This window comes from Danio rerio, chromosome 5, assembly GCF_052040795.2.
Source record: "Danio rerio strain M-AB ecotype USA chromosome 5, GRCz13ab, whole genome shotgun sequence".
Lineage (NCBI taxonomy): Eukaryota > Metazoa > Chordata > Actinopteri > Cypriniformes > Danionidae > Danio > Danio rerio.
Window position 1 is genome coordinate 57,690,878 of NC_141025.1, and position 26,305 is coordinate 57,717,182.

The following is a 26,305-nucleotide window of genomic DNA, read 5'->3' on the forward strand; positions in this document are numbered from 1 at the left end:
TTCTGATATTCCTCATTTTTATTTTTGAGACTAGAATAATAACATTTAATTTATTTCAATTTGAAGCGTTGTTTTGTTTATTGTGGTTTATTATTTATGTAGAATATGAGATTTTACATGTGTGTCACAGTTTCCTCAGTTTCCCGACAGAAAGAACAAGTATCTGCAATATCAGTAAATATTTGAGGTAAATGCATTGACCGGTTAACGTGTTATTAAAATTTTCAAATTGATTTCCTTTGCTTTGTTTAGGATTGCATATTTATATAGGAGATTATCCAACTAATATCTTGTATTAACGCTGTCCAACATGGTTTTCACATTTGAAGCGATTTGATTTTTTTTGTTGAAATCCTGTATTTTCCCTTAAACGCGTTATGGTCAGGTTATGGTACGGTTACTGTGAAATGTCCCGGATGAGGTTGAGTCACCCGCGCTGACGTCACTCGAGCTCTGAAAATGGCTGAGTCGGAAGAGGAGGTGGATGTCTTGGTCCAGAGAGTTGTGAAAGATATCACTAACGCCTTTAAAAGAAACCCGAACATGTACGTATATGAACTCGCATTGTTATTCATTGCGCAGTGTTCTAGTTTAGTCTAAACAGCTCGTCCAGACCCTCGCTGTAAGTCGCCGGGAGAACATAGAGCAGCAGCCGTCTGTCTGTAACTTGCGCAGGCATTGGCTCTGGCTAACTGGCTATTAACCAGCTCTAACCCGCTGGCGCTTGGCGCAGGCCAGCAGCAGACTGTAGACCAGAGCTCTTCAGCACTGCATTTACACCGTGCCTGGAGAAACTTGTGTTGTTTAACATCTCCGTGCGAACGCCAAAAGTTTTTCTCACCGAAACGTCAAAGTATGTGCATGTTTGTCATGCTGTAGCTAGTACTGTCAGTGTTATTCTCTGGTTAAGTTAGTAATTAGATAATCGTTCACCTTATATATTTATTTGCATAATCTCAAGAATTGTCCATGTTTACGTACTGGTGACGTTATATGGAGTGATTTAATATGTTGTTGCAACATCTTGCATCTTAATGTACCCAGACAAATCACTTAAGTCAACATCTAACGTTACAACGAGCATTATCGGGAAACTGATACACAGGTTTGTGGATATTAATGTAACCACCAATTTTATTTCTCATATCAGAGCTGTCCAGTTATGACTTCTGATTTGCCGCACAAATTAAAAATGAAATTAAGAAAATTTTATTCTTGTTTTAGATTAGATATGCCCTTTTGCTTTTGAAATGAAAGGTATATGAGCAAATACGAAATATAGTTTTCATAAAATCATTTACCACATAATTTAGGTTTTGTAATGAAGCTAAGCATGTGTTGTTTATTTGTTTATTTTGACAACTTCACTTTTTTAGCATAAATGTGAACACTTTCAAAGGTACCTGATTTAATGCAAGTGTTCATGTATGACTTTTAAAGATCTGACTTTTGATTCAGACTCCACAATTCTATACACACATTTTCATAGTAGATTATTTCAAATGTTAATCCATACTGTCTGGCATGTTTCTAGTCCACTACAAAAAATTTTTTAGGATGTTCTGTTTTCAATTGTAGTTGTTAATTTTGTCTTCGTTTTGTCTGTTTGTTTCATATTAAAAGGTCAGTGTCTTGTGCCAATGGTTTAATTACTTCCTTCTCTTATGGCACCCTTGTATTTATGCCAGAGAGGTGCATCTAAAGCGACTATGTGTCAGCTGAGATGTTATGCATCCCTGTTTGCCATCAGCTCCTTAGTATTTAGTATATCCAAAAATAGCCAGCATCTTTTTATCTTGAATTCACAGTGATGAAATTGGCCTCATTCCGTGTCCTGAAGCCCGGTACAACAGAAGCCCCATCGTCCTGGTGGAGAATAAGCTGGGAGTGGAGAGCTGGTGTGTCAAGTTTCTGCTGCCTTATGTGCATAATAAACTCCTGCTCTACAGGCAGAGAAAGCAGTGGCTCGACCGGGAAGGTAGGATGAAAGATTATTGGGTTAGCTTGCTTTTTTGAACACCTTGCATGGTATAGCATTTATTAGTATGGTATTTTATTAAATACTTTGCATCATTGGAGAAAAAAAAATCCCTGATATTTCTTTCTTCTTCTTTTCAAGCTCTGGTGGATATAACCAGCACATTGCTTCTGTTGAATCCAGATTTTACCACTGCGTGGAATGTCAGGTACAGTTCCATGGTTTCCTCTACATTCATTCTTCCATGGTGGGGCGTCATGACAAAATTCATCCCGCCACGGCTACAGTACAGCTTCTCATTCAAAACATTAAATTTTTTTAATAGCGGGTAATAATCGCATCAACACGTATTAAAAGATGACTGATTTATAAGAGTGCAAACTTCTCTGTAACCGTAGTAATGCTGTGCATTATTTGTTTACCCCGTTAAGGTTACGTGTTGACAGACAGACTGACTGACTGACTGACTGACAGGTGCATGGTGAGGCCAGCAAACACGACGTATAGCCATTTCATTTTACTTGAGAACGCATTAATATCGCTCTGTAGGTCTATTAGAGACATTCATAAATATTCGTAGCAAATCTAATAAATGCTGGAGACATACTCGTTACATAAACACACTCAATCGCACCACAGCAGCGTTTATTTGAGATCGCACAAGAGGTTTTGTGCACGAGCAGAGGAAATCGGCGCGCAAGCAAAGAGATCTGCATGCTGTAGGCTATTACATAAATGCAATCTCGACCTGTAATACTGCACTCACGACATTTGTCATTGAAAAAAACATCACTGGTATTTGGTATACCTGTAAAAAAAAAAGGCCTGCCGCCACAGCTGGAAAAAATCCTAGAGGAAACACATTGTCCATTATATCTACATGTGCTTTCTAATGCATGCACATCTATGGTATTTTTAGAAATTCTCCTTCTTTCTTTCTTTTATGTCAGCATTTCATCACTCTATCTTTCTTGTTGGTGCTTTTATTAGATGTATTGTCTAATTTTAGAAAAAGGAAAACCAAAAAGGATACTATTCTGCTAATGCTACTTTATTTTCATAATTTTACATAAGGAATATTAGTTTTTTTTTTATCAAATTTACCTGCATGCAGTAAACTGTTAGCCAGACATTTCTATTTTTTTTACATCTACCACAAACTGTAATCATCTTCATACAAGAAACCTAAATTCTAAGATAAAAAAAAATGCATCTGTTTAGCTTTTTGTACAAGGACATAGTTTATATACTGCTCAAAATAAAGGGAACACTTAAACAACTCAATGTAACTCCAGGTCAACCACACTTCTGTTTAATCAAACTGCCCACTTAGGAAGCAATGCTAATTGATAATCAGTTTGTGCAAATGGAATAGACAACAAATGGAAATTATAGGCAATTGGCAAGACACCCTTAATATAAGACTGGTTCTGCAGTTGATGACCACAGACTACTTTTCAGTTTTTTTTGCTTATTACCTGATGTTCTAGTCATTTTTGAATGCTGGTGGTGCTTTCACTCTAGTAGCATGAGACAAACTCTACAACCCACACAAGTGGCTCAGGTAGTGGAGTTCATCCAGGATGGCACATCAATGCGAGCTGTGGCAAGAAGGTTTGCTTTGTTTGTCAGTGTAGTGTTCAGAGCATGGATGTGCTACCAGGAGACAGGCCAGTACTTCAGGAGATGTGGAAGAGGCTGTAGGAGAGCAAACAACTCAGCAGCAGGACTGCTACCTCTGCCTTTGTGCAAAGAAGAACAGAAGGAGCACTGCCAGGACCCTGCAAAATGACCTTAAGCAGGCCACAAATGTGCGTCTAACACATTTCACCTAAAACGATCAGAAACAGACTCCATGAGGGTAGTATGAGGACCCGACATCCACAGGTCGTGAAGAAACAAAATTGGCAAATTTTCCACTGGCTCCCTGTGTTCTCCAGGTGAAAGCAGGTTCATACTGAGTACATGTGACAGTCGTAACAGAGTCTTGAGACGCCATGGAGAATGTTGCCTGCAACATTCTTCAGCATGACCGGTTTGGCAGCGGGTCAGTAAAGGTCTGGAGTTGCATTTATTTGGAGGGTCTGCACAGCACTCCATGTGCTCGCCAGAGGGAGCCTGACTGTCATTAGGTACTGAGATGAGATCTCTAGAGCCCTTGTGATACCATACACTGGTGCTGTTGGCCCAAGGTTCCTCTTATTGCTAGATCTCATGCGACTAGACCGTATCAGCAGTTTCTGCAAGATAAAGGCATTGATGCCATAGACTGACCCGTCCGTTAACCAGATATAAATTCAACTAAGCACATTTGGGACATCATGTCTCGCTCCATCCTCCAATGCTACGTTGCACCAGACTGTCCAGGAGTTGGCGAATACTTTAGTCCAGGTCTAGGAGGAGGTTGCTCAGGAGATCATCAGCCACCTCATCACGAGCATGCCCAGGCATTGTAAGAAGGTCATACAGACATGTGGAGGCCACACACACTACTGAGCCTCATTTTGACTTGTTTTAAGGACACTAGATCAAAGTTTGATCAGCCTGTAAAGTTTTTCCTCTTCAATTTTAAGTGTGACTCCAAATCTAGACCTCCATGGCATAATACATTTGATTTCCATTGATAATTTTTGTGTGATTTTGTTGTCAGCACATTCAACTATGTAAAGAAGAAAGAAATTCAATAAGAATATCCCATTCATTCAGATTTTTTTGAGCAGTGTACTATAAAAAAAGTATATAAAATATATATATATTATAATTAGTTTTACAATATGTTTATTCACACATTTCCTTTTATTTAAATTAACTTATTTGAAATTAACTATTTAAATTTGATGGATAAGGTAAAATGTTATTTGTAATCACTTTGTTTTGCTTATTTGATTCAGATATATTCATACTTATTATTCAGTACTTTTTAAGTATTTTATAAGCGTAAATATGTTTGTGGTATTAGATCTTGTTTTTTTGTTAACAAATTTTAACTTGAAGTGAAAAAACTTCTGGTGCAAAGTAGGGTTGGACCGATAGACGATGCCATCACCGATGGCCGACAGACACCACAATGCTGAGTCGGGATCGCAATACTCCGCCCTGCCCCCGTTGCAAATTCGCTTATTTAATTATGTGTGTAACTTATCTTTATTCATTTATGATTTGGTTATGGGTAAAAACAGACCATGCGGGTCAGGTAGTTAAAATGGTAGGCTATAAATGATTAATTTGTTATGAATTAATTAATTATCCATAATTATTTCATCACCGCCTATGATGACGATGCCATCGTCCATTGCAATGTTTTATATTAAACATCCTATGATTCCAAATTGGTCGACATCGCCAAACCCTAGTGCACAGAAGTCATTAACACATGCCACTGTGCTTGGTGGCAGTTTTTATTGACGTGTTAGTTTATAATGACATGTCATCAAAACTTGTGATTTGGCGATGCATTCACTGACTGTATTTTGGTTTATCCTCCAGTAGTGACTGACATGCACCGAAGCATAATGTAGACTTTGAACACACACACACACAAAGAAAGATATTTAGTCAACAATATGCTGCTGCCAATCACAACTTGCACTGAGCTTCTAAGTGATTTTATTTGTATTTTTATTTATCTTTGTGACTTTTTTTATTGGCAGGTGTCAGTGGATACTACTGGCATGTGCCACTAAAACTTGTAACATGCCAAAAATTGTGTACTGTGTCACTGACCTTGTCGCAGTTTATGGCACTTTGTTGACTAATGTTTTCTGTTAGTGCATAATGTAGGTTTAGTTAACAATAAGTTCCTGTCAGACATGTGATTTATTGCATTGTGGAGTTTGTACAACATATACAGTGCTTCAATGTTTATTTAAAGGTTTTTTAAACGGGGTGCCTGCATTTCTAAATTTTGCAATACTATAGACTTTTAAAAGGTCTATTCCAAACATTCAAAGCCAGTGAGTTCACCCCTGTTATAAGTTGAAAAGAGTATATTAACCCTTGTGTATTGTTCCAATTTACTTCCCTTTCATTATGCTAATGGATGTTATTGTCCCATTGACTTTCATTACAATGACATTTTTTATTGCAAAGGCTTGACACCAAATAATCAGGCGTTCTTGATTGTTGGTGTATTTCCCTGTTAAGAATACGTGACATTTGTACTTCTTTACTGTTGATAGTCAAATGGCACTTTTAACCCTTTAGATAAGTCTGTGCAAAGAAGCTTTTGACTTTTATATGGAGTTCTATGGAGTATAACAAAGATTTAATTTATATTTATTCATTTATTAATTTTTTTTTTGTGGCTTAGTCCTTTATTTTATTGGGGGTTACCTTAGTGGAATAAACCGCTAACTATTCCAACATACATTTCACGCAGTGGATGCCCTGCAAGCCGCAACCCAGCTCTGAGAAAAACCAATAGACTCTTGCATTCACACTTTAGGGCCAATTTTTACTTGCTGAACTTACTGAACCTTTGTCTTTGGACTGTGGGGGAAACCGAAGCACCTGGAAGAGACCCACTTGAACACTGGGATAACATGCAAACTCCACACGCAAATGCTAACTGGCCCAGCCAGGACTCGAACCAGTGACCTTCTTGCTGTGAGGCGACAGAACCACTGAACCCTCATGCTGCCTTGACAAATTATTTTGTGTGTGCATAAATACACTAACTATGTTTACTATGTTCTGAGAGCTAAGCTGCTTATTTTGAATTTCTTGAAAATCAAGGTAAGTACACAAAGGTTACGCACACTTTTATCCATATAACTCCAAAAAAGCCAAAAACTAAGCAACTGATCAACAGCAAAAATGGCAAATTGTACCTCTTCCCAACAGGAAAAACCACCAACTATCAAGAATACATAATACGGTGTCATGGCTTCGCGACCTATAGTCATTTTAATGGATGTTAATTGGGCAAAAAAAAGCCAGAGTGTGTTGAGTTTTTGAAAACTTTCAGCATTTGCTAAATAGCATTTGTCACCAAAAATCATTCCATTTGCTAAAGCACAGAACGTTGTGGCCAAATCAAGAATCACAATCACCCCACATTGGATGAGAACATTGTCAACCACACACAAGAGTTAAGATTGCAGCAAACAGTGATCAGGGCAAAAAAAAACAACAACACATTTTGTTTGCTTGGCAGCTAAAGAAATTACTACGAAGATCCACTATTGCGATTATGATTTAAAAAACAGCTTAATCATTCTGAATTTCCTATAAGCCCCACTAATCAGAATAGCTTAATTGATGAATTGGCTCTGTCACTGAAGAAACAAGATCTGAGCTTGATAAAGAACTGGAATTGGAAGATATTTTTTAATGCTAATCTTCATATGAGGTGTGGTAAAGCTGTGGCTCTGATGGGTTTCCAATTAATATTTACATGGAAATCAAAGAGAAATTTTAATCTCCCTTATCACCCCTTTATTTTAAAGCAGGAAATGTTATCTTTAAAGTGCCCAAACTCGGTCCTGGAGGGCCGGTGTCATGCTTAGTTTAGATTCAGTTTCCTTCAACACACCTGCTTGGAAATTTCTAGTATACCTAGAAAGAGCTGGATTAGCTTGTTCAGGTGTGTCTAATTGAGGTTGGAACTAGACTGCAGGACACCGGACCTGTTTTGGGCACCCCTTATTTAAGCCCATCTCACTTTTAAATGCAGAGTTCAAAATTATTGCTGATGCATTGTCTATGAGGCTTAAGAGGTTTGACCTCAGTTGATACATGTTGATCAAATGGGTTTATTAAAATTTGTTATTTTTTAATTTTTTATAGGAGCTTTAAAACACTGTATTTCCCTTTGCACTAATGATGTCATTGTATTTCTATTAGAACTTGGAAAATCAATCCCATCCTTAAACTTAAAGGGCCATAACCCCCCCCCCCCCCCCCCCGTTTCAGCAGGGTGTTTTCACACCTCTAGTTTGGAAAAAGTCAGGAAAGTGGGTGTGTCTAGTTCTGTTTAAGTAGGAGTGTCGGGGGAGGGAAAAGGGGAAATGAAATAAAATGAATAAAATTGGAGTTTCCATTTGGGCATGCACTGATTTTTACTGAGGCAAAACAAACATGCAACCAAGGGAGAAATACAGCAACTGTGTTCAATGACGGTGGAATGTTTGATGTCGCACGTCGTATAACAGGAAAAAAACCTCTGCATTTCTTGGTAACTCAGATTCTCTGCACTCTGTAGGTCAGAAAGCCATGTGTGTGTGTAGACTATTCCTGTCACAAAATGTGGCGAAAATTAAACATGACTTTCGGTAATGGTTTGCTTGCAGTGTTCACGTTTACACTCAGAGAGCAGCATTTACAGCAGATCTTTCAGTCCATAATATTGTAGTGATATTAACATAAACTATGGAACTTAAAAATCATTTTAAATGAGTCTTTAAACACTGAAAGAGTACTGCTGACGATACAAACTATAACTTTGCCATCTGAATAAACTAAGAAAGGGCACTTAACGCACAAATTTACCAAATCTGTAGAAACAGGACAATCAACACCGACTGGAGCCGCATCTTTTTTTAAAAGAGACGAGCAGCAAATCCGGGTTTCATAATTTCCAGATGTGAAAAGCTCGCGAGTAAAAAATGTTCCATACAAACGTATTTCTGCCACGAGTCGCATGCACTGATCCACACGTTAGTCCAGTTGCACTCTCATAGTTGGAAAATTAAAACAAAACCTTCGTTGCAGCACATTATAAAAGTAACACTGATGACCCATATCCAAACAATTCTTCTTCTTTTCCCACTTTTTTTGGCAACACAACGTATCGTCTCTCTGCCGTCTGAACACTGTTTCAGGTACAAACAGTCTTCAGAGCTATCCTGCATATTAATAAAGTTGCACCGTATACACAATAGAGCGCGCTGATTGGTTTGGTTTGTCTTACTCATGAATGAATGCAGCACACTCAGAGACATAGTTAGGTACTCCCAGGTACAGACGTCCAGTCTACATGCTGGAATACACGCTAAGATCTCATGGCCGTGACGCAGCTTCAAAAATTTGTTTCAAACCGGAAGTACCAATTTGCTCGAAATAACGCAAAATTTTTATTGAAAAATATGTGTACTAATAATGTTTTTAGCAGTTGGGGACACGTATACGACTGTCGACAGCTAAAAAAATATGTTTTGGTGTTTTGTGACCCTTTAATGGCCTGTTTGGCAGTTTATCTTAATTGAAAGGAGATAAAAATAAATATTTAATTCTGTTTTTCATTGAACAAGAGAGATTAAATCCCAATGTTATTCACCCATACATAAATGCTATAAATGGTTTTGATTATCTAAGAATTATAATAATCTTTAAAATTAGTATCTTTAGTGCAATGAATGATAAACATTAAATAGTCAGGAAAAATAATCTTGACTTGGATGTAAACAAAATTTTAATTAGTTTTTTTCAGTCAATACCTCTCCAGTATAATATTTCTAAGAATAAGGTTTCTTTCTCTTTTTATTTGGAAAAACAAGAAGCTAAGGCTTGCATTATTATTTCTTAAAAATATGGGAGGGCTTCAACTACCAAATTTCGTTTATTATTATTGGGCTTTTCATTTAAGAGCTGCATTGTTTTAGTTCTCTAGTGAAGCATCCATGGCTTGATTACATGTTAAAAAGTTGGCCGTAATAATACATTTGTAAAAGATAGAAAAAAACGTATGTCTAGTACGACGACCTTTGGAATCTAGGACACTTTTAAGTGCTTTCCAGCTTTTTTAATTTTAGCTAAAATGATATGGGGTTTAAATTATGGATGAATAAGAGTATGGTTAGATTGTATAAAGATATTTTATTATGTAATTTGAAGATCTTGTAGCAAAATTTCACATACCCCAAACACAAATAATAAGTATCTTCTTGCAAATGCTTTATTTTTCACATTTAAAGAATTATTTGCTACTCCCTTCGTGGTCAATGGTGAAAATAACATGGCAAGGAAAAAGAAAAATAACAGACTAGCACTGATCCAACATTTACATTTTGAAATTTCATTAGATGACTAACATACAGTTAATTCAAGTACACAAACGTTGATCTCTCGGATGAGACTTCTACAGTATAATTGTATAATGACATTTTGTTAACCCTGTACAACACATTTAACTTTAAATCCCCTGATCTATGTTTTAAATGCAATAAGCTTCAAGATACATTTTTACATTGTGTGTAAGAATGCGAGGAGCTGAAAAATGAGCTCCAATTATGGCCCGCATGTGTATTGAGTATGTATAAAGACAGATGCTCTTTGTCCAATAAAGATAGAAACATGCTCGATTTGTGCCAAATACAAGGAAGACTAAAAAATAAATGGACCCTCTATTGGACTGTGGCTGATAAACTTAATGAAATGTCTATGTCCTTAAAAGCCCACATATACAATAAGTGAATAAAATCATCAGACTTTTAATTTTTTATATATATCTAGCAGGTGTTTTTTTTTAACTATGCTAAAATAGACATATTGATGAACCTTTAGATTTGTAATTTTGATTAAGAATGGTATTGTGTGTTTGTTCACAATCTAATTTAAACAATTTCTACAGTAATGCAGGAGCCACGTAGCAACATGTACCAAAACACAGTCATTGACGTCATAAGTTTTGGTGGCACATGTCACTACACCCTGACACATGCCAATGAAAAACGGATGTGCCATTGGAAATGGCATGTGCAAATGGCTACTGTGCATTTGATGTCTTGTCACTTAATGTTAAATCTGCCTCAGGAACTGCCTAAATGGAATGTTTGATAATATGCATGAAAAAGCATATTGTCCAGAAGATAGTGCTGTAATTTTTCCTTTTTTTAAGGTTTTGATATTTACAGAATTTTTGCATTCATCTGGGAATTGATGAAACTGTATGTTTTCTAGGAAGGAACTCTTGCAGTGTGGTGTGTTAAACCCAGAAAAGGACCTTTACCTGGGCAAGCTCGCACTATCTAAACATCCTAAAAGCCCAGAGACATGGATACACAGGTTAGAGAATGTTAATTAGTGGTCACAAATGTCATTGCTTAAGCAAAAAGATGATGTTTTATCCAGCCAGTGAAATCTAATTTAAAATAAGTAAGCTTTCTTTTGGTTTTAATATAAATTTTTGTTTTAGCATTTTTTTATTTTTTTTGCTTTTGTTGAATGGGGACAATAAAGAACATCAGCAAATGAAAATCACAATGTAATATACTGTGGGTAAAGCTTTTGGTTCGTCAGGTATTTTTCTCCTTCCTAATACACAGTTTGGGCAAATCTAATTTGTTTTATTTATTTGCTTTTTATTTATTTTGATTAAGTTAATGGCAGAAATGTGAACACTAGCTAATACATCCACAACATAACAAGAATTTATGAGTAAAAATGAATTTTCATGCATAAGCAGACATTGCAGGATGTAGTTAAATGAGATATTTCCAAATATAAAATATGACACTGATGTGATGCATTTTGTGCATGTCAAGTGTCCTATTTTAAGAGTACTTATTTTACTTCACTCTTAGATTTAGGTAAGTCAGAATCTTGAAAAATTTATGTGAAAAACTAATAATAAATTGGGCATTATGAAATTAATAATGGAATAGCTGCAGGCACTGTAGCAGAAACTGTGCGCTGTGCTTTCAACTAGCTGAATTAGTATTAGTAGAAAGAGAACTTGAAATGGTGAAAGCAGTGGCCAGGCCACCATGAAATGAAACTCTCTGCAGTTGCAGACCTCTTGCAACATGTCAACAATGGCACCGACTGAAGCAGAATTTCATCACTACTGCAAGGACAAGGGCAAATCTCTTTAGAATATCCTGGAAAGCTAATTTATACTCAAGCTTGTGCTGCTGACAAGACCAATAAATAATTTGTATATATAACTTAATTTGCAAATCAGTACATATATTCAGATTTTTACTCATCACCCTGTCGATTTGGATAAGGTCTGAATATGACATGGTACCAATTCTGTGCTGTAAATACTGTTGAATCAATATATAATCGATAATTATCACTATAATCTTTAATGAGCGGTGCTGCTGCGTAGTACGGTATGCAATAATTAGCATTTCTGCTGTCATATGTTCTGCATTGTGTGTATTTATTGGAGTGCAGCTGTATCAGTGGCTGAACCAAGCTCAAAAGAAAGCATGTTTATACCAAGGAACAAGAAGGGATGCTGGATGTCCTGCATTGTTCATGCAGCCATGCACATGTCTTAACAAAAAAATTGTGTAAATCGCACAGGCGCTGGGTGTTGCAGAGGCTGCAGAAGGAATGCTCTCCCTCAGGACAGGAGCTGAAGGATTCGGCTGAGAGCAGGAGGCAGTGCGAGCGGCTGCAGAGGGCCTTGCAGGAGGAGATGAGAGTCTGTGCAGAAGCAGCTGGCCGATACCCCAGCAACTACAATGCCTGGTCCCATCGGATCTGGGTATTGCAAAACATGGCTAAAGGCAATCTGAAGGTAGGCCGTCTCAGTGTACTGCACTGCATTTTTGTCATTTCTCTTAATGATGTAAAGCGTGTGACTGTAAGATGTCATTTTGTTTTGTGTAAATCTCAAAGATTAGATTTGTTTCGGATTACTTTAAAGGAATGATGGATCACATTGGCGCATAATCAGTATTGTTACAAGGAAAGCAACATGACATGGTTATTTATGAGGTTGATAAGTCTACGGAGCCTTTGATGATCTTGATACCTTTCTTTTCCACCTGATAAACATAAGAGACCTGATTACAGACGTCACACTTTTCTGTCCATTTAGCTTTTTTATTTATTTATTTACTTAGGAGTGAGAGAGCCGAGTGCTGTTAGTCAGGAGAGCTTATTGGCTTTAAGGGGGTCAAGTAAGTGCCAGACCTTTGATGTGTGCTTATCCTTTCTTAATTGGATGCGAAATTAGGCAAATGTTACAGGGCTCAATTCAAGCTAAAGGCTCTCATATAAAAAGGATGAGCCTGTAGATATTTAATGATCCAGGGCTAAAAAGACTTGAATCAGTCTTCACAGCAAATTCATTGGTGTTAAATTTCAAGTGTTGAGGTAATTCAGAGTAAAGTGTTAAAATTCTAGAGTTAGATCGGCGTTAGAAGCTGATTTGCCTCCTTGTCACACAGAGTAACATGTATCTACCTTTGTAGAAAACCCTTGTATTTGAGAAACTAATCAGAGTGTCTGAAATCTCGCCACACCCTCATTCACCTGGCCCTTAAATTGGTCAATTAGTTTAGTCCACTAGACAGAGGGAATGACCACAAATAAGTGAATTTAGACACCTGCTGTTGAACACCTGCTGGTTAACAAGCACAATCACTGAAGGAATAAGAAATTGAAGGAAGAAATAAAACTACAGACACAGCCTCACACCAAACCAACTGAATTAAAACAGAGGATTAAACAACTCCATTAAATAATAGTATAAGCAGCTTCACTGATTAAAGTTTGACTTCATTTCTGTAAGTATATTTGACAATGAACAGAGTTTTATATTTATTTATTAAAAATATTTCATTTGACCTCACCATCATAGAGATCAGAGGCTGCTTATTTGAGCTCTTGAAGCTTTACTCTTCTATCTAAATGTTTCTCTGACTGTTATAGCTGTGTTTCTAAAACATATTAGCTATAGCAAGAGATGTCATGAGAAACCATACAGTTTATGCTTAATTGTTATAGATATAATATCAGGTGTTTATTAAGTTGATTGATAAAAATATGCAAATATAGTTGTATTAAAACTGCATGGGACAATACTTCTGGCAGTCTGCTGCTCTTCATAGAAAATTCAATCAAAAAATTAGGATGCAATTTATAATTAAAGTGTCATGCACTAAACATTCAAGCTCCAGCTTGCTCATATGACTTACAGGCATCAAGAATTAGGATATGAACCTCAACCGTGGTTGCTGAAAAAAAAAGCTGCATAGTTCATGCCGCAATGCATGCTGGGTGCCAGCATAGTTCAAAGCTCCCAGCATGCATTGCAGCATGAATAAATTATGCAGCTTTATGTTCTTACAATCTCTTTCTTTTCCTTTATTTTGTGTTGTTTTTGGGAGGTAATGTTTCAGTAGAGTGTTTTTTTTTAACTTGATTTTTATTTTTTTGTTTGTCACCATTATTGAGATTCAACGACTAATTATTGATGTCTGTGTGTTTTGAAGTTGTGCCATAGATCAAACATTCTCGTTTTAAATGGTGTTTTTAAACCTGTTATAAAGTCATTAATTGTTGAAGCTTCAGTGATTTCATTTATGTATATTAATTATTTCTCACACATAACTAATATGATACTGAATTAAAAACCAAGCAGGAAAGAATGGCTATGATAACATATATAATCTCTTCTGACTGACACTTTTATTTTCTTTTGGCTTTCAATGCTATACGTGTAAATAGTGTGATTAACTATAGCAGCCACAATAAAAGACATCTTATAGTAAGAAGTTGAAGAGCCTGACTAAAGTAGACTCTGTCCTCCATCATGGTGACTTCAAATGAACAACAGAAATTTCATTAAGAGCTTTTGTTCACATGACAGAAATAAAGTCAAAGGTCAGTAATAGGTGAAGCTCCATGATGTGTTGTTTAATTTGATGAGTTGTGTTAAAGATGTTGAAAAATATTTTTTTTTCATTGTGTAATTTGTTTTATTTTTATTGATTATTATTTTATTTAGAGTTTTTTTTTTCTCAGTTGATTTCATCTTTGGTTTTGGCTTGTGTTTTTCTTTCCTTCAGTGATTCTGCTTGTTAACAGTTGTTCATCAATAATTCTCAATCATCCTTTAATTAGACACTTAATTGTCTCATTAACTTCATCACTGTCTGAGTGTTCAGCCCTCTGTAGTGAGGACACTAGTGAGGATTTTGCTCTGGAATTTAAGGCTTAAGTGTGTTTGAATAAAAAATACAGACTATGGGATGTATTTTTAACAGAAATATTCTGGAAACGAATGTATTTACTAATGTAAAATGTTGAAAACGGCAGATTACTGGCAACCACTGCTGCCAGAATTTTGACATACATTTAACAGATATTTTACACAATAAGAGTTTGCTAATTAACACTCTGGGTGTTAAAAATTTTAACACTTTCAAAAGTGTTATTTTAACACTTATAGTGGTTCCCATATAAACACTGAGGGAGTGTTAATTTTAACTCTAAGGTTGTTAAATCTACCAAATCTAAAATTTGCAGTTTGAGTTCGATAAAAAATACAGACTGTTGAATGTGCTTTTAACAGAAATATTCTGTAAACTGAATTTATGAATGTTAAAAACAGCAGATTACTGGCAACCACAGCTGCTGGTATTTTTCCGTAAAATCTAAAAATGAAAAAAAAGAAAAGAAAAACAGCAAAACGATTTTTGTGTCACCATTGTGGAGGATAATAGCGTCTCTGTTCAAGTCCAAGATGAACTGAAAATATTTGATGTTATGCTGCATCTTCTTTTGTTTAAAGGTAACTGTGTAGTTACTAATGCAGTCAAAATCTGTTTGTTAATTGCAATCACACATGCAAACATTATTGCATCTAAAGACTTTAAATTTTTGTGCACTAAGCTATAATTTTGTAAAATGAACAATGTATTAGTTCATGAAATATGGTTATTTTTTGTAAATTTATACAGTTATATAAAACTTCCATGTTTTTCACAGAAAGATTCTGGCAACCACAGCTGCTGGTATTTTTTCGGAAATTTAACAGATATTTTACACAATAAGAGTTTGTTAATTAACACTCTCTTGGTGTTGACAATGTTAACACTTTCAAAAGTGTTATTTTTAACACTTATAGTGGTTCCCATATAAACTCTGAGGGAGTGTTAATTTTAACTCCAAGGTAGTTAAATCTACTATCTAAAATTTGCAGTGTTGGCTGTTCATAAGCTATTTCAGGAGTAATTGGGTTATGCGGCTGTCAACTTGCATTCCTGCATGCCTTGTTTGTCTACTCTGCATGTCTACTGTTTTTGTCAGTCTGAATTTGCAATCTAGAGCTCTGTAGAACTGCATAGTACCTAGCTAAAGTCATAATGTTTTGAAATATTTGTTATGTTTAAAAGCTTTCTCTGATGTTTGCATTACATTTTTGCATTATTTTTGATCATCCTAGTGATGGTATCTACTAAAAACGAGTGAAAGTGAAATACTTTTTAGTGAAAGTATTTTAACCAAAGTTTATTATCTACAAAGTCAGTTTTGATGCAGCTGCTAAGGACGCATTCAAACAAGTGGTGAACAAATGCCAAACTTCTCCTTCAGAGATGAGACAATTTATTAATGTTTACATTTTAAATAAGTGGCAAGAGGAGTGGGATGCATTGGAAAATAATAAATTGTATAAAATAATAATTCCTAAAATGGTGACGCAGTGGCGCTGTAGGTAGTGTTGTCGCCTCACAGCAAGAAAGTCACTGGTTCGAGCCTCGGCTGGGTCAGTTGGCGTTTCTGTGTGGAGTATTCATGTTCTCCCTGTGTTCGAGTGGGTTTCCTCCGGGTGCTCCGGTTTCCCCCACAGTCCAAAGACATGCGGTACAGGTGAATTGGGTGGACTAAATTGTGTGTGAGTGTGAATGAGTGTGTATGGATGTTTCCCAGAGATGAGTTGCGGCTGAAAGGGCCCCTGCTGCGTAAAAATGTGCTGGATAAGTTGGAAGTTCATTCCGCTGTGGTGACCCCGGATTAATGAAGGGACTAAGCCGAAAAGAAAAATGAATGACAACCTGAAAAACTCAGAGTTTTAATACATTTTAAATCTAGATTTGATCAGGTGATTTTTACTAGATGTTGTGTTGGACATAAATTATTAACGCATGGCTTTTTGCTCAAAGGTTAAGACCCCACTCAATGTTTGTACTGCACAACTCCTCTTACTGTAAAACACATTTTACTAGACTGTCCTGTTTTTAATGATTCCAGAATGCTTTTTTTGAACTCTCTTAAGGACATTTTTAACAAAGTGACACCAGGAAAAATATTTGAATTTGTATCATGTATTATTAGCACTAAAAATCTTACTTATTTTTGTATTCATTTGTTTGTTGTTTTTAATTGCATATTTAGTTGTATATATTGTTGAAATGTTCTTGCCATGAAATTTTACCTTGGTTGCTGACATAGCATTAAATTAAAAATACATTACATTATATTATTTTTGCAGTTCATGGCAGTTAAAAATCAAGTTGTTTTTAATTCTATAGTGCTCTTACAATGTAGATCGTGTCAAAGCAGCTTAAGATAGATGAAGAAAAGAAAATGAAAAATCCACAAAAAATTTGCACGTCAGGCAGGGAGTTGTGGTAAAATGCTAGTGTATTTCTAGTTCAATTAAAACAGAAATTAATATATGTGTTCTATTTGTTTAAGAATTGAGCTGCTTTACATAATATGTTGTGGTAATGAATGATTGTAATACATTAATGAGCAGTTAAACACTTATTGAGCATACATCTGATAATGAACTTGTTTTTGAAAAGTCTTCCTGAATGGTTTGGAACACATGCTGAAGTTTGGCTTCAGAAGTCAAAATATAAAATTAAGCCGGTTAAGAGTTAAAAGTTAAAGAAATCTAGATTTTTTTGTTATGAAATTGTGCTAAATATTCTAAAGCTGGGAGAATTTAGGCCATAAATCTAAACAAATTGTTTCAAAGTTTTGGTTGATGTAAGTTCACTCAGATTAAATCATTTCCACTTTACTGAACATGCTGTCCAATTAGGGCTGGGTGATATTGCAAAAAAGATAATAACAATATCATGTTTTATATCATTCAATATCGATAATAATTATTGAATATTTTTTAACAATACATTTAGGAATATTAGGATTTTTTATTTAACCACTTTATTTTAATTTACCAGCATTATGAATAAAAACAAAAATATACAAACAACATATCTCATTTCTTTATGAAAAAAAATAAACATAAGTGTTAAAGAGACTCTTAAAGTAAATAAATTAAATGTTACAAAGTCTGTGCAATGGTAAAGCGTAAGCGCTGAACAATCAAAGCAAACTTTAAGGTAAATCAACATCTGTAAGGTGTCAATAATAATGATACAGTAAATCTCAATTCTGTAAACAAAACAAATTATGATAATCAAATCTGATCTTTCAAGTAAAGGAACTAACCATCATTATTCAAAAACATGCTGAACATTACAAGTTGTGAAATTGAATGATTATATTACCCCCAAGCTAAAAATTCTTTCAGATGGGGAGCTAGTGGCTGTGATGCACAAGAAAATAAACCAAAAAGCCACTCTGGGTACATCCTTTTTTATTGAAAACCTCCTCAATGCTACTGTACAGCATGCATTTTCACATGTGTTGTTATTCTAACCTGAAGTGAAAGGTGCAAGCGAGTGCTTTCCTTTACCATTTTCTATAGCGTCTCTCGTAACTAGCCTACCATTTTCTCAGAGGATGACAAACAAACTAATTATTGCTGCAGCTCAAGTTTATGGAGAAAAGTTTGGGTGCCCTGTGTTTGTCTGAGGTAATTAGTCCGCCGTTACTGAAATGTGAATATTTCATCAAAAGTATGAAGCAGATTACTTGCATGAATCGCAGTGCACTTGTAGCATTCGGAAAGTTCAGATATATTTCAACTAGGCTGGAAAACCTGGAAAATGTGTGCGGTGTCTCCATCAGAAATGACAAAGTGACAACCTAAGCTTATTGCCATTGCTTCCATGTTGTGCGCCACATTTTAATAAATATATAGCGCTTCATACTAGGCATGAACCGATACTTGAATCGGATATCGGTTCGATACCGCATATTTTTGCTGGAATGGGTATCGGTCAGCAGGTACTGATCCAAATCCGATCTTGCGTGTGCGCTATATTCTGTTTATAAGCCAACCAAGCCATGAAAGTAGCCTACTATAAGCCACTAGATCGTTGTCATGTAGGCATACAATATCCCAAATGTTCTAAAGCCATTCTACAGTTTAATGTAAAGTACAGATGAATATTAACGTGGTTAAATTCATGTTCACTTTAGCGTTTCCTGCCGCTGCGTCTGTCAATCATTCTCTATTCATTCTCCATTCAAGCTGCTTGTCGCATTTGACAACAGGAATACCTTTTTACAAGACTATTTGTTCCTGCTAGTTTAAATAATTAGTGAAGAAATGCATTTAGTTTTGCATTAAATGGGTTCATTTTGACCTGCAGCAGGAGTTCATTTTGTTGCTGTCTCTACATCATGTTGCGCTGTGTCTGTTATATCAGATCGCATTCGCAATAGAGGAGTAGAGAGGTTTATTACCTGCTCTTCACTCAAAAAGTAGGCCTACCTGAAATGTTTAATTAGAAAAGCCTCAATAATACATTGGACAGATCCTCAACGCACTTATTTCTTCCATTTGAGCTGCTGTTTTGCAAATGTCTGCAGACACCGTAATGCTGCGCGCTTTGTCTCCATAGCATAAATCGCTTTCATTCACGTACCGGCTTTGTGCAAAGAGACGTTGTGCATCGTTACGTAAGATTATTCTCACAAGTTTGTTCTCCCATCCTTCAGATTGAGTTTCTTCCAAGAGGAATACTTTAAGTGCTGCGAATAGTTTTATAACCTGGCCCATTGTGGTCAAAGTAATAGATTAAATTAATACAAGTTAAACTGACGGGCGCAATATGGATTGGCATTAACAGAAAATGATTTAGCCTAATATAGACTACTCCGAAACTGTAAATATTTCACTGTGATTTTATATATTAATATTTTATTTAGCAAATCAGTTTGTGTTTTGATGCTGAAGCATATAAGCGGACTTTGTTTTGAACTTTCTGTCTCACGGCGAGGTTTCGAGAGGGATTATTAAGTAAAACTGGCATAAGACGGTTTAGTTTAGTCTGCATCAAATCTGCAGAAAAATATCAGGCTTTCATTTAAAAAAAAATATAAATTTAATAAAAAGCTGATTATTTTACCGACAATGTCAATAATGGCCTATTGCAGATTAAAAAAAAAAAATCTTAATATTAAAAAGGACAATATCACATGAATGCTTAAAGAATGCTCAAACAGCAAGCATGTTTTTAGTTAGATTGTGCCGTCTGTCATGTATACCTGTAGGTCTGTTATTTTTTTACTGAAGAAGATAGGCCTATTATTTGAGTTTAGCACCAGAGTTATAGAAACAGCTTATTTCGGTTAAATTTGCCAACAGACTACCGCCGCTCTTAAACTGAATGTTAACCGTTAACAGATTAATATTAAAATATTGTAAAAAAAATAATAAATGAAGTGACTATTTTGTGTGACACATTAAATATTGCATTTTAAAACACTAATTTAGTATGCAAACAGCATACAGAACATAATAGAGCATCTTCACGCACCTGCATTTCAGCAGTAAAACAAAAACAGAAACTAAATCCTGATCTAGATCTTTTCCCTTTAATGACAAATTTATATAACAAAACGAAAACACTGACTGAATCCTTTTTAAGAACCGGAAAAGGCTGTTTGTCAAATCATGTTTTTTTTCTTCCTGCAAATAAAAATGTCAGGCTACCTTAAATGGATTGCTTCACAGAAAATATGCATTTAGTTAATGCTCTGCTGCTAGTTTTAAATTACAAAACCTCAGTATCAGTATCGGATCGGTATCGATGTATCAGTGCATCCCTACTTCATACCAAACCTTTTAAACATTTTTTTTTTTTTTACCATCGATATTGTTAATGGTGTTCGGTAAATGAATATCGACATCAATTTTATTGCCCAGCCCTATGTCAAATTATAATAAAGGGCAAAATACACTATACAGTTAAATGACAGATTTTAGATTTAGTATATTATTTTTGATTTATCTCAGTTTTATAATTACTGATGTAATGTCTTTTAAAAAAATTGGCTTAGCAAAGACTGACATAAAGGACCTTTTAACATATATTACATAAGAAAATATATTTTATGTTGTAATAATAACATTTCTGAACATTGCAGTATTACTGCATTTTTGTCACATAAATGCTGCCATAGGAAGATAGATAAAAAAAAAAATCAGTTTATTCCAACCTTAGGCAGGTAGTGTATATATTTAACACCAGAAATTCATCTGTTATTCCTTATCAAAATACTTCTTGGCCACTCTGTCATGAATCATTCTAATAAAAGTGGATTCCTTAATTTCACAGTGCCTGCTTTTTAAACCTATTTTAATGCTGCATAATTATGCAAAATGTTTTGCAGAAAGTCCATATTTTATTTAAGGCTTCTGAATAAATGATTGAATATATTGACATCCATAGGGCCTACAACTTGGCAGCTGAATTAAAATTCACAAAATCAGCTGCAACAACCTTCAGCATGACGGCTCTAATACTCTGTGACATTCAACTGCAGGTTCTGCATGATGAGCTGTCCTCCACTCGCCTCTGGGTGTCCATGCACGTGTCAGATCACAGCGGCTTCCACTACCGTCAGCATCTGCTCAAGGCCTTGGCCAAAGAGCTGAGCCCGGCTGCAGAGAAGGATGTCCACACCAGCCAGCAGCCCAACGGAGAGAACACGGCGACTGCATCTGATGACAATCACCACAAAGACGTCATGCCTCGGCTCTTCCATGAGGAGATCCAACTCTGCACCGATCTCATCGAGTCTTATCCAGGTCACGAGACGCTGTGGTGCCACAGGTGAGAATGAACAAGCAGAGCTTTAAAACCAGAAGCGCATCTCCAGGGCTTTATCTGAAGTTTTAAGTGCACCATTTGTGTCTTCAGTCTTCAATCAATCCCATTATGCACAGCTATAGCAAGTGTACAACCCATCCACACTCAATAGCACTGTGAGAGTTCACATGCTGAATGAATTTGAATGAAGATTTAATTTTTAAATTAAATATATTGTTTCTTTACTACTAGACAGCTTGCTAGTTGTAAATTAACTAGCACAGGGTCTGACCTGGAAGTTTAAAAGAAAGATATCACATCCTTCAAGTGGACTAATGTAGGGTATGGTGAATGATCGTATAGGAGGTGATTTCGGATAGAGCACAGGTCTTGGTAGTCATGCAATCAATCATCATCAGACTCTCAGTGTGAATACAGTGACTTTGTTTGCCAGAAGTCTGTCCTTGGCCCTCAGCTGGTCTGGCCTGATGTGTTTATGGCTTACTGTTACTAAAATGATGGATAGTCTTGTGCTGCAGAGTTGTAGCTCACGGAGGGAGAGGCAAACAGTTTGCTGGATCTCTTTTTCTCAAGCTCCTTTAGATTTTCCCCCTTCCAGCCTCGTCTCTTGGTGCTGAGGGAAGAAGCAGCTGCTCAATGAATGGTGTTTTTGTATCTTTAGCTTGTGTTTGCCCCTTTAAAGTGTATCACTTCAACAGATCTATTTGATTTACAGGTTTGCTGGTAGTGTAAAGAGAAGACATACTATTTTTGTGTAAAATATTTTGTGCTGCATTATGACCTATAAGGCAAAAGCTCTTGCTTTAGTCACTGATGCTTTTTATTCTGTAAGTTAGTTGTGCAACTGTACAAATTGCTCATGGTTCGGTTTGTATCATGGTTTGGGTAGTGGTTGGTATATGATATTTTAAGAAGTTACTAAAAACAGGACAGCAAAAGCACAAATGAAAACATTATTAGATATTACTAAAATAAACAGTGCTTTTCAGATTTTTAAACAATAGTTGTCAGGTAAACTGACTAATATACTGTATATAAACTTAGAGACATGGTTAATCATTATTGATGTTACAACTAGGGCTGCACGATATTGGAAAAATCTAACATTGCGATTATTTTTTTTTAATTCTCCTTTTATATATTGCAATATTGAATATAATTTCACTAGATGAGTTGAATAATTATTTGGAAAGAATATATAATTTTAAATTGTTTTGGATGATTCTGTAAGAGAGTGTATATGTATAAAGTATAAAAAAACAAGCGCAAATAAGTTCAATAAAGAAAAGAATACAAATTAAATACACAGCGTTTTATTGTTTTCCAAGTAGTCAAACTGTATTCAGGTATACAGAAATTGAAGATTCAAATATAAAATAATGCTGTATAGTTTTCATTTTATAAACCATTTAATAAAATAAATTAATTTATTATTAATTATATTATTAATTTATTATTCATATATAATATATGAATTATTAATTCATATTATATAATTCGAGTTACAAACGTTGCAATTTCTTATGCCTAAAGCTTTTAAAACCATCACACATTCACAGGACTCAGAAAACACTTGATGATAAGATAAATAATAATCCGAACTCAACATTATGTATAATTGCGATGTGACTATTGCGATTGATTACATTGCGATAACGATGCTGAAACGATATATTGTGCAGCCCTATTCACAACAGCTTCATTATCTTTTGCTGTTTATTAATAATAAGAACACGGGCTGCAGACAAGAGATGGTTTAGACAGGTAAAACATCTCTAAGTTATTAAAGTTATTAAAGTAATTAACTTTTGTTTTGTTCTTGGCTGTTTTGTGCTATTGATTTCCATTATTGATGCCATTTTTTGGTTGCAAAGTCGTGGCATCATAGAATCATGCATTCTTTATTGTTTCTGGTTTTCCATGTTGGTAAATCAGTTGGCATTATTAACCCTTTTGATAGACCTCAGCAAAAAAACTTTCTTGCTTTTATATGGAGCTCTGTGGAGTAAAACAGCTGATAATAGTGAATGTGTGTTTTTGTGCATAAATACATTTACTGTGTTGACTGTTCTGACTGCTGAGCTGCTTATTTTCTCAGACATATCAAGATTTTTACCTCTTCCCAACAAGAAAAACCAGCAGCAAGTGTCATGACTTTGCAACTGCATCATTAGAAAATGTCATTTTAATGGAAGTTAATGTAGCAAAAACAACCACCAGCATAATGAATGAGTATTGAATGTATTTTTTTTTTAAATGTGTCATTAGAAAATGTCACTATAATGGAAGTTTATGTGCCGAAAACAAACACTTGCATAAAGAATAAGTAGTAAATTTACAGAAAGTGTATTGTTGAGTTTTTAAATATTTTCAAAGCATTTTTCCAAAATATGTGTCAAAATAAGATTTGTCATTAGAAATCATTCTATTTGCGGAAATACAGAGAGTGTTGTAGCCCAATTAAGACTCACCCCAGAATGGATGAAAATAAACCAACAGCACACGAGTTAAAGGCATGAAAAAATGCTATTTTAAAATGTAAACTAAAAATTGTAGGTGGTAGGCTACGAATAATTAATTGGTAATTAATTATTTATTCATAAATAATTAATTAACTGCCGTCTATGACGACAATGCCATGGTCCATCCCGATGTTTTACGTTAAACATTGTATGATTTCAGATTGGTCGATATCGCATTACCCTAGTCCTGTGTCACATTTCCTTTTTAATTTTATTTTAGTTTGGTTTTATTAGTTGACCAGGTCTAGGAATTAGTCTTTTACACTAAAACACAGAGCAGTGGAGATTGCCAAGTTCGCGCTTTCATGTTTTACTGGTTACGAAGATAAAGTCTAATTGAAGAAAAATGTCTTTTTAAAAGGGAAACTTAGATGGGGGATTTAAAGACTTGACATATGGTAACATTAAGCACAATAACTTTTTTAAGAGATGTTATGGAGAGTAATTTATTGAAGGAAACTATAAGTCTTATAATAATATCAATTGTAATATAGTCACAGTTAGGGTTTAGTTACTACTTTTTATTATACTTGACGCATATGAAAGCTTTTTAAAGCTTAAACACTTCTGTTTGGATTCTCTGTATTTGCAAAGAGTAAAGTAATTAATAATAAGGGGTCACACAGTTTTCTATACGACATAAACATAGCAAGATGAAGTTTAACAACTTTAGTAATCCTGCATGGGGCAGTAACATTAGGTCAGTAGCATCATGACACAACATACAAACAAAGTCAAACAAAACAATATGATAAAAAATATTAAAAAACACACCAACATGCTTCATAATAAATTCTAAAAATTATCAGATAAACTTCATACATTTAAAACAAAAGCTATCTCAAATTTAATGATATAACACCTTTTATAGATTCTGAAACAAATATAAATTTGTATCTATTAGATGAGCATTTGATATTATTAGTTGCCATTGTTTATCTCTGAACATCATATCAGACCTGTGACAAGTAAGACCTATGTAGTAATGCAAAGAGAATGTAAAGGTTGTTGCACAAACTCAAATTCAGGCTTCTCCAACAGGCGGCATGTTTTCTACCTGTGGCACCAGTGGAGGAGGGAGCACATGCAGGGAGCAGGATCACAATCTCCAGCTCTCACCCACACCGATGTCCTCCTCAGCAAAGAGCTCTGTGACAACAACAGCATCTCCCAGGCAATGGACATTGACTGTGTACTGGACGGAAGCAAACATGGAAGCTACACCCAGGACACCAAGCGACTGAAGCGGGGCCCTCTGCTTCTCCAGCCAGGATTTCCCTCAGAGCACACATTCATCTCTAGAATCCTCACAGGCTGTCGAAACCCTGAGCAAAGCCGCTTTGCCATTGCCTACAGAAAGTGGCTGGACTCTGTAATAGGTCAGTAGCTTGAGAAACACTCCGCCCACCACCATGTGGAAGAGCTGTGATAGGTCATCTTATTTCTGGCTTCAACCGCCCACAGGCGCTTCTCAGAAAATGGCTGGACTCCTTGGCCAGCTTATCAGTGATGCAGATTCCCACTCATGATGAAAACCCAATAAGCGTCTTCATAGTCTGAGCCTGGTCTGTTTCCGCTGCTTTAGTTCAGGTACTGGATATCTCAGGTCTGTTTTCAGTGTTTTTTCTTTTCTTTTTTTTATAAAAAGCTACAATTGTAGATGTTTATTTTTTTTATGTTGTGTAACGTCTTCCTCCACAAATCAATTATATTATCATGCTGATTTCTGTCCGAAATCTTAAATGCATACTTGAAGGGAACACTTAGAGCCCAAAGTGATTCTGACCCACATTTTTTCTATTGTTCAATTGAGGGCAGACTGGCTCTCGATCTTGTCTACTGCTCCTCTTTGAACTTTTGTACTGAAGCATGAATACTTTTCAGCAAAAATGTTGATGTTTTGCTACAATCAGAAACGTGAGCACAATCATTAAATGGAAATGTACCTGGAGCCATCTGATATGTTAGGGCTAGAGGCAGACATTCTCCTGAGCTTTAATGACAAATGGAACAGTTGAATGCACATGAAATTGCCAGAATCGATGGCCTCGTTCAGGTGAGTATTTGTATCAAACAACATATCTGTTTCCTCGGCTCATGCAGATGATTCTTGAGCATTGGAGAATAATGGCTCATAAGCACATCAT

The 26,305-nt window shown here is 35.6% G+C and overlaps 1 protein-coding gene across 4 annotated transcripts; it reads left to right on the plus strand.

Annotated features, from left to right (window-relative positions):
• The first annotated feature begins 440 nt into the window (after positions 1–440).
• ptar1 (protein prenyltransferase alpha subunit repeat containing 1) lies at positions 441–25,545 on the plus strand. 4 transcript variants are annotated; one of them, NM_001130074.1, is made up of 7 exons: positions 441–545; positions 1,809–1,978; positions 2,120–2,186; positions 10,877–10,981; positions 12,230–12,446; positions 21,350–21,639; positions 25,200–25,545. In NM_001130074.1, the coding sequence occupies exons 1-7, from the start codon at positions 460–462 to the stop codon at positions 25,543–25,545; spliced, it is 1,281 nt and encodes a 426-aa protein (NP_001123546.1). In that variant the 5' UTR covers positions 441–459. The 4 variants fall into 4 exon arrangements, 1 of the variants encoding a protein (NP_001123546.1); XR_015490367.1 differs by lacking the exon at positions 25,200–25,545 and adding an exon at positions 22,597–22,935 and having other exon boundaries at positions 456–545; positions 21,350–22,482; XR_015490368.1 differs by lacking the exons at positions 21,350–21,639; positions 25,200–25,545 and adding an exon at positions 15,861–17,253 and having other exon boundaries at positions 456–545; positions 12,230–12,984.
• Positions 25,546–26,305: the final 760 nt, after the last annotated feature.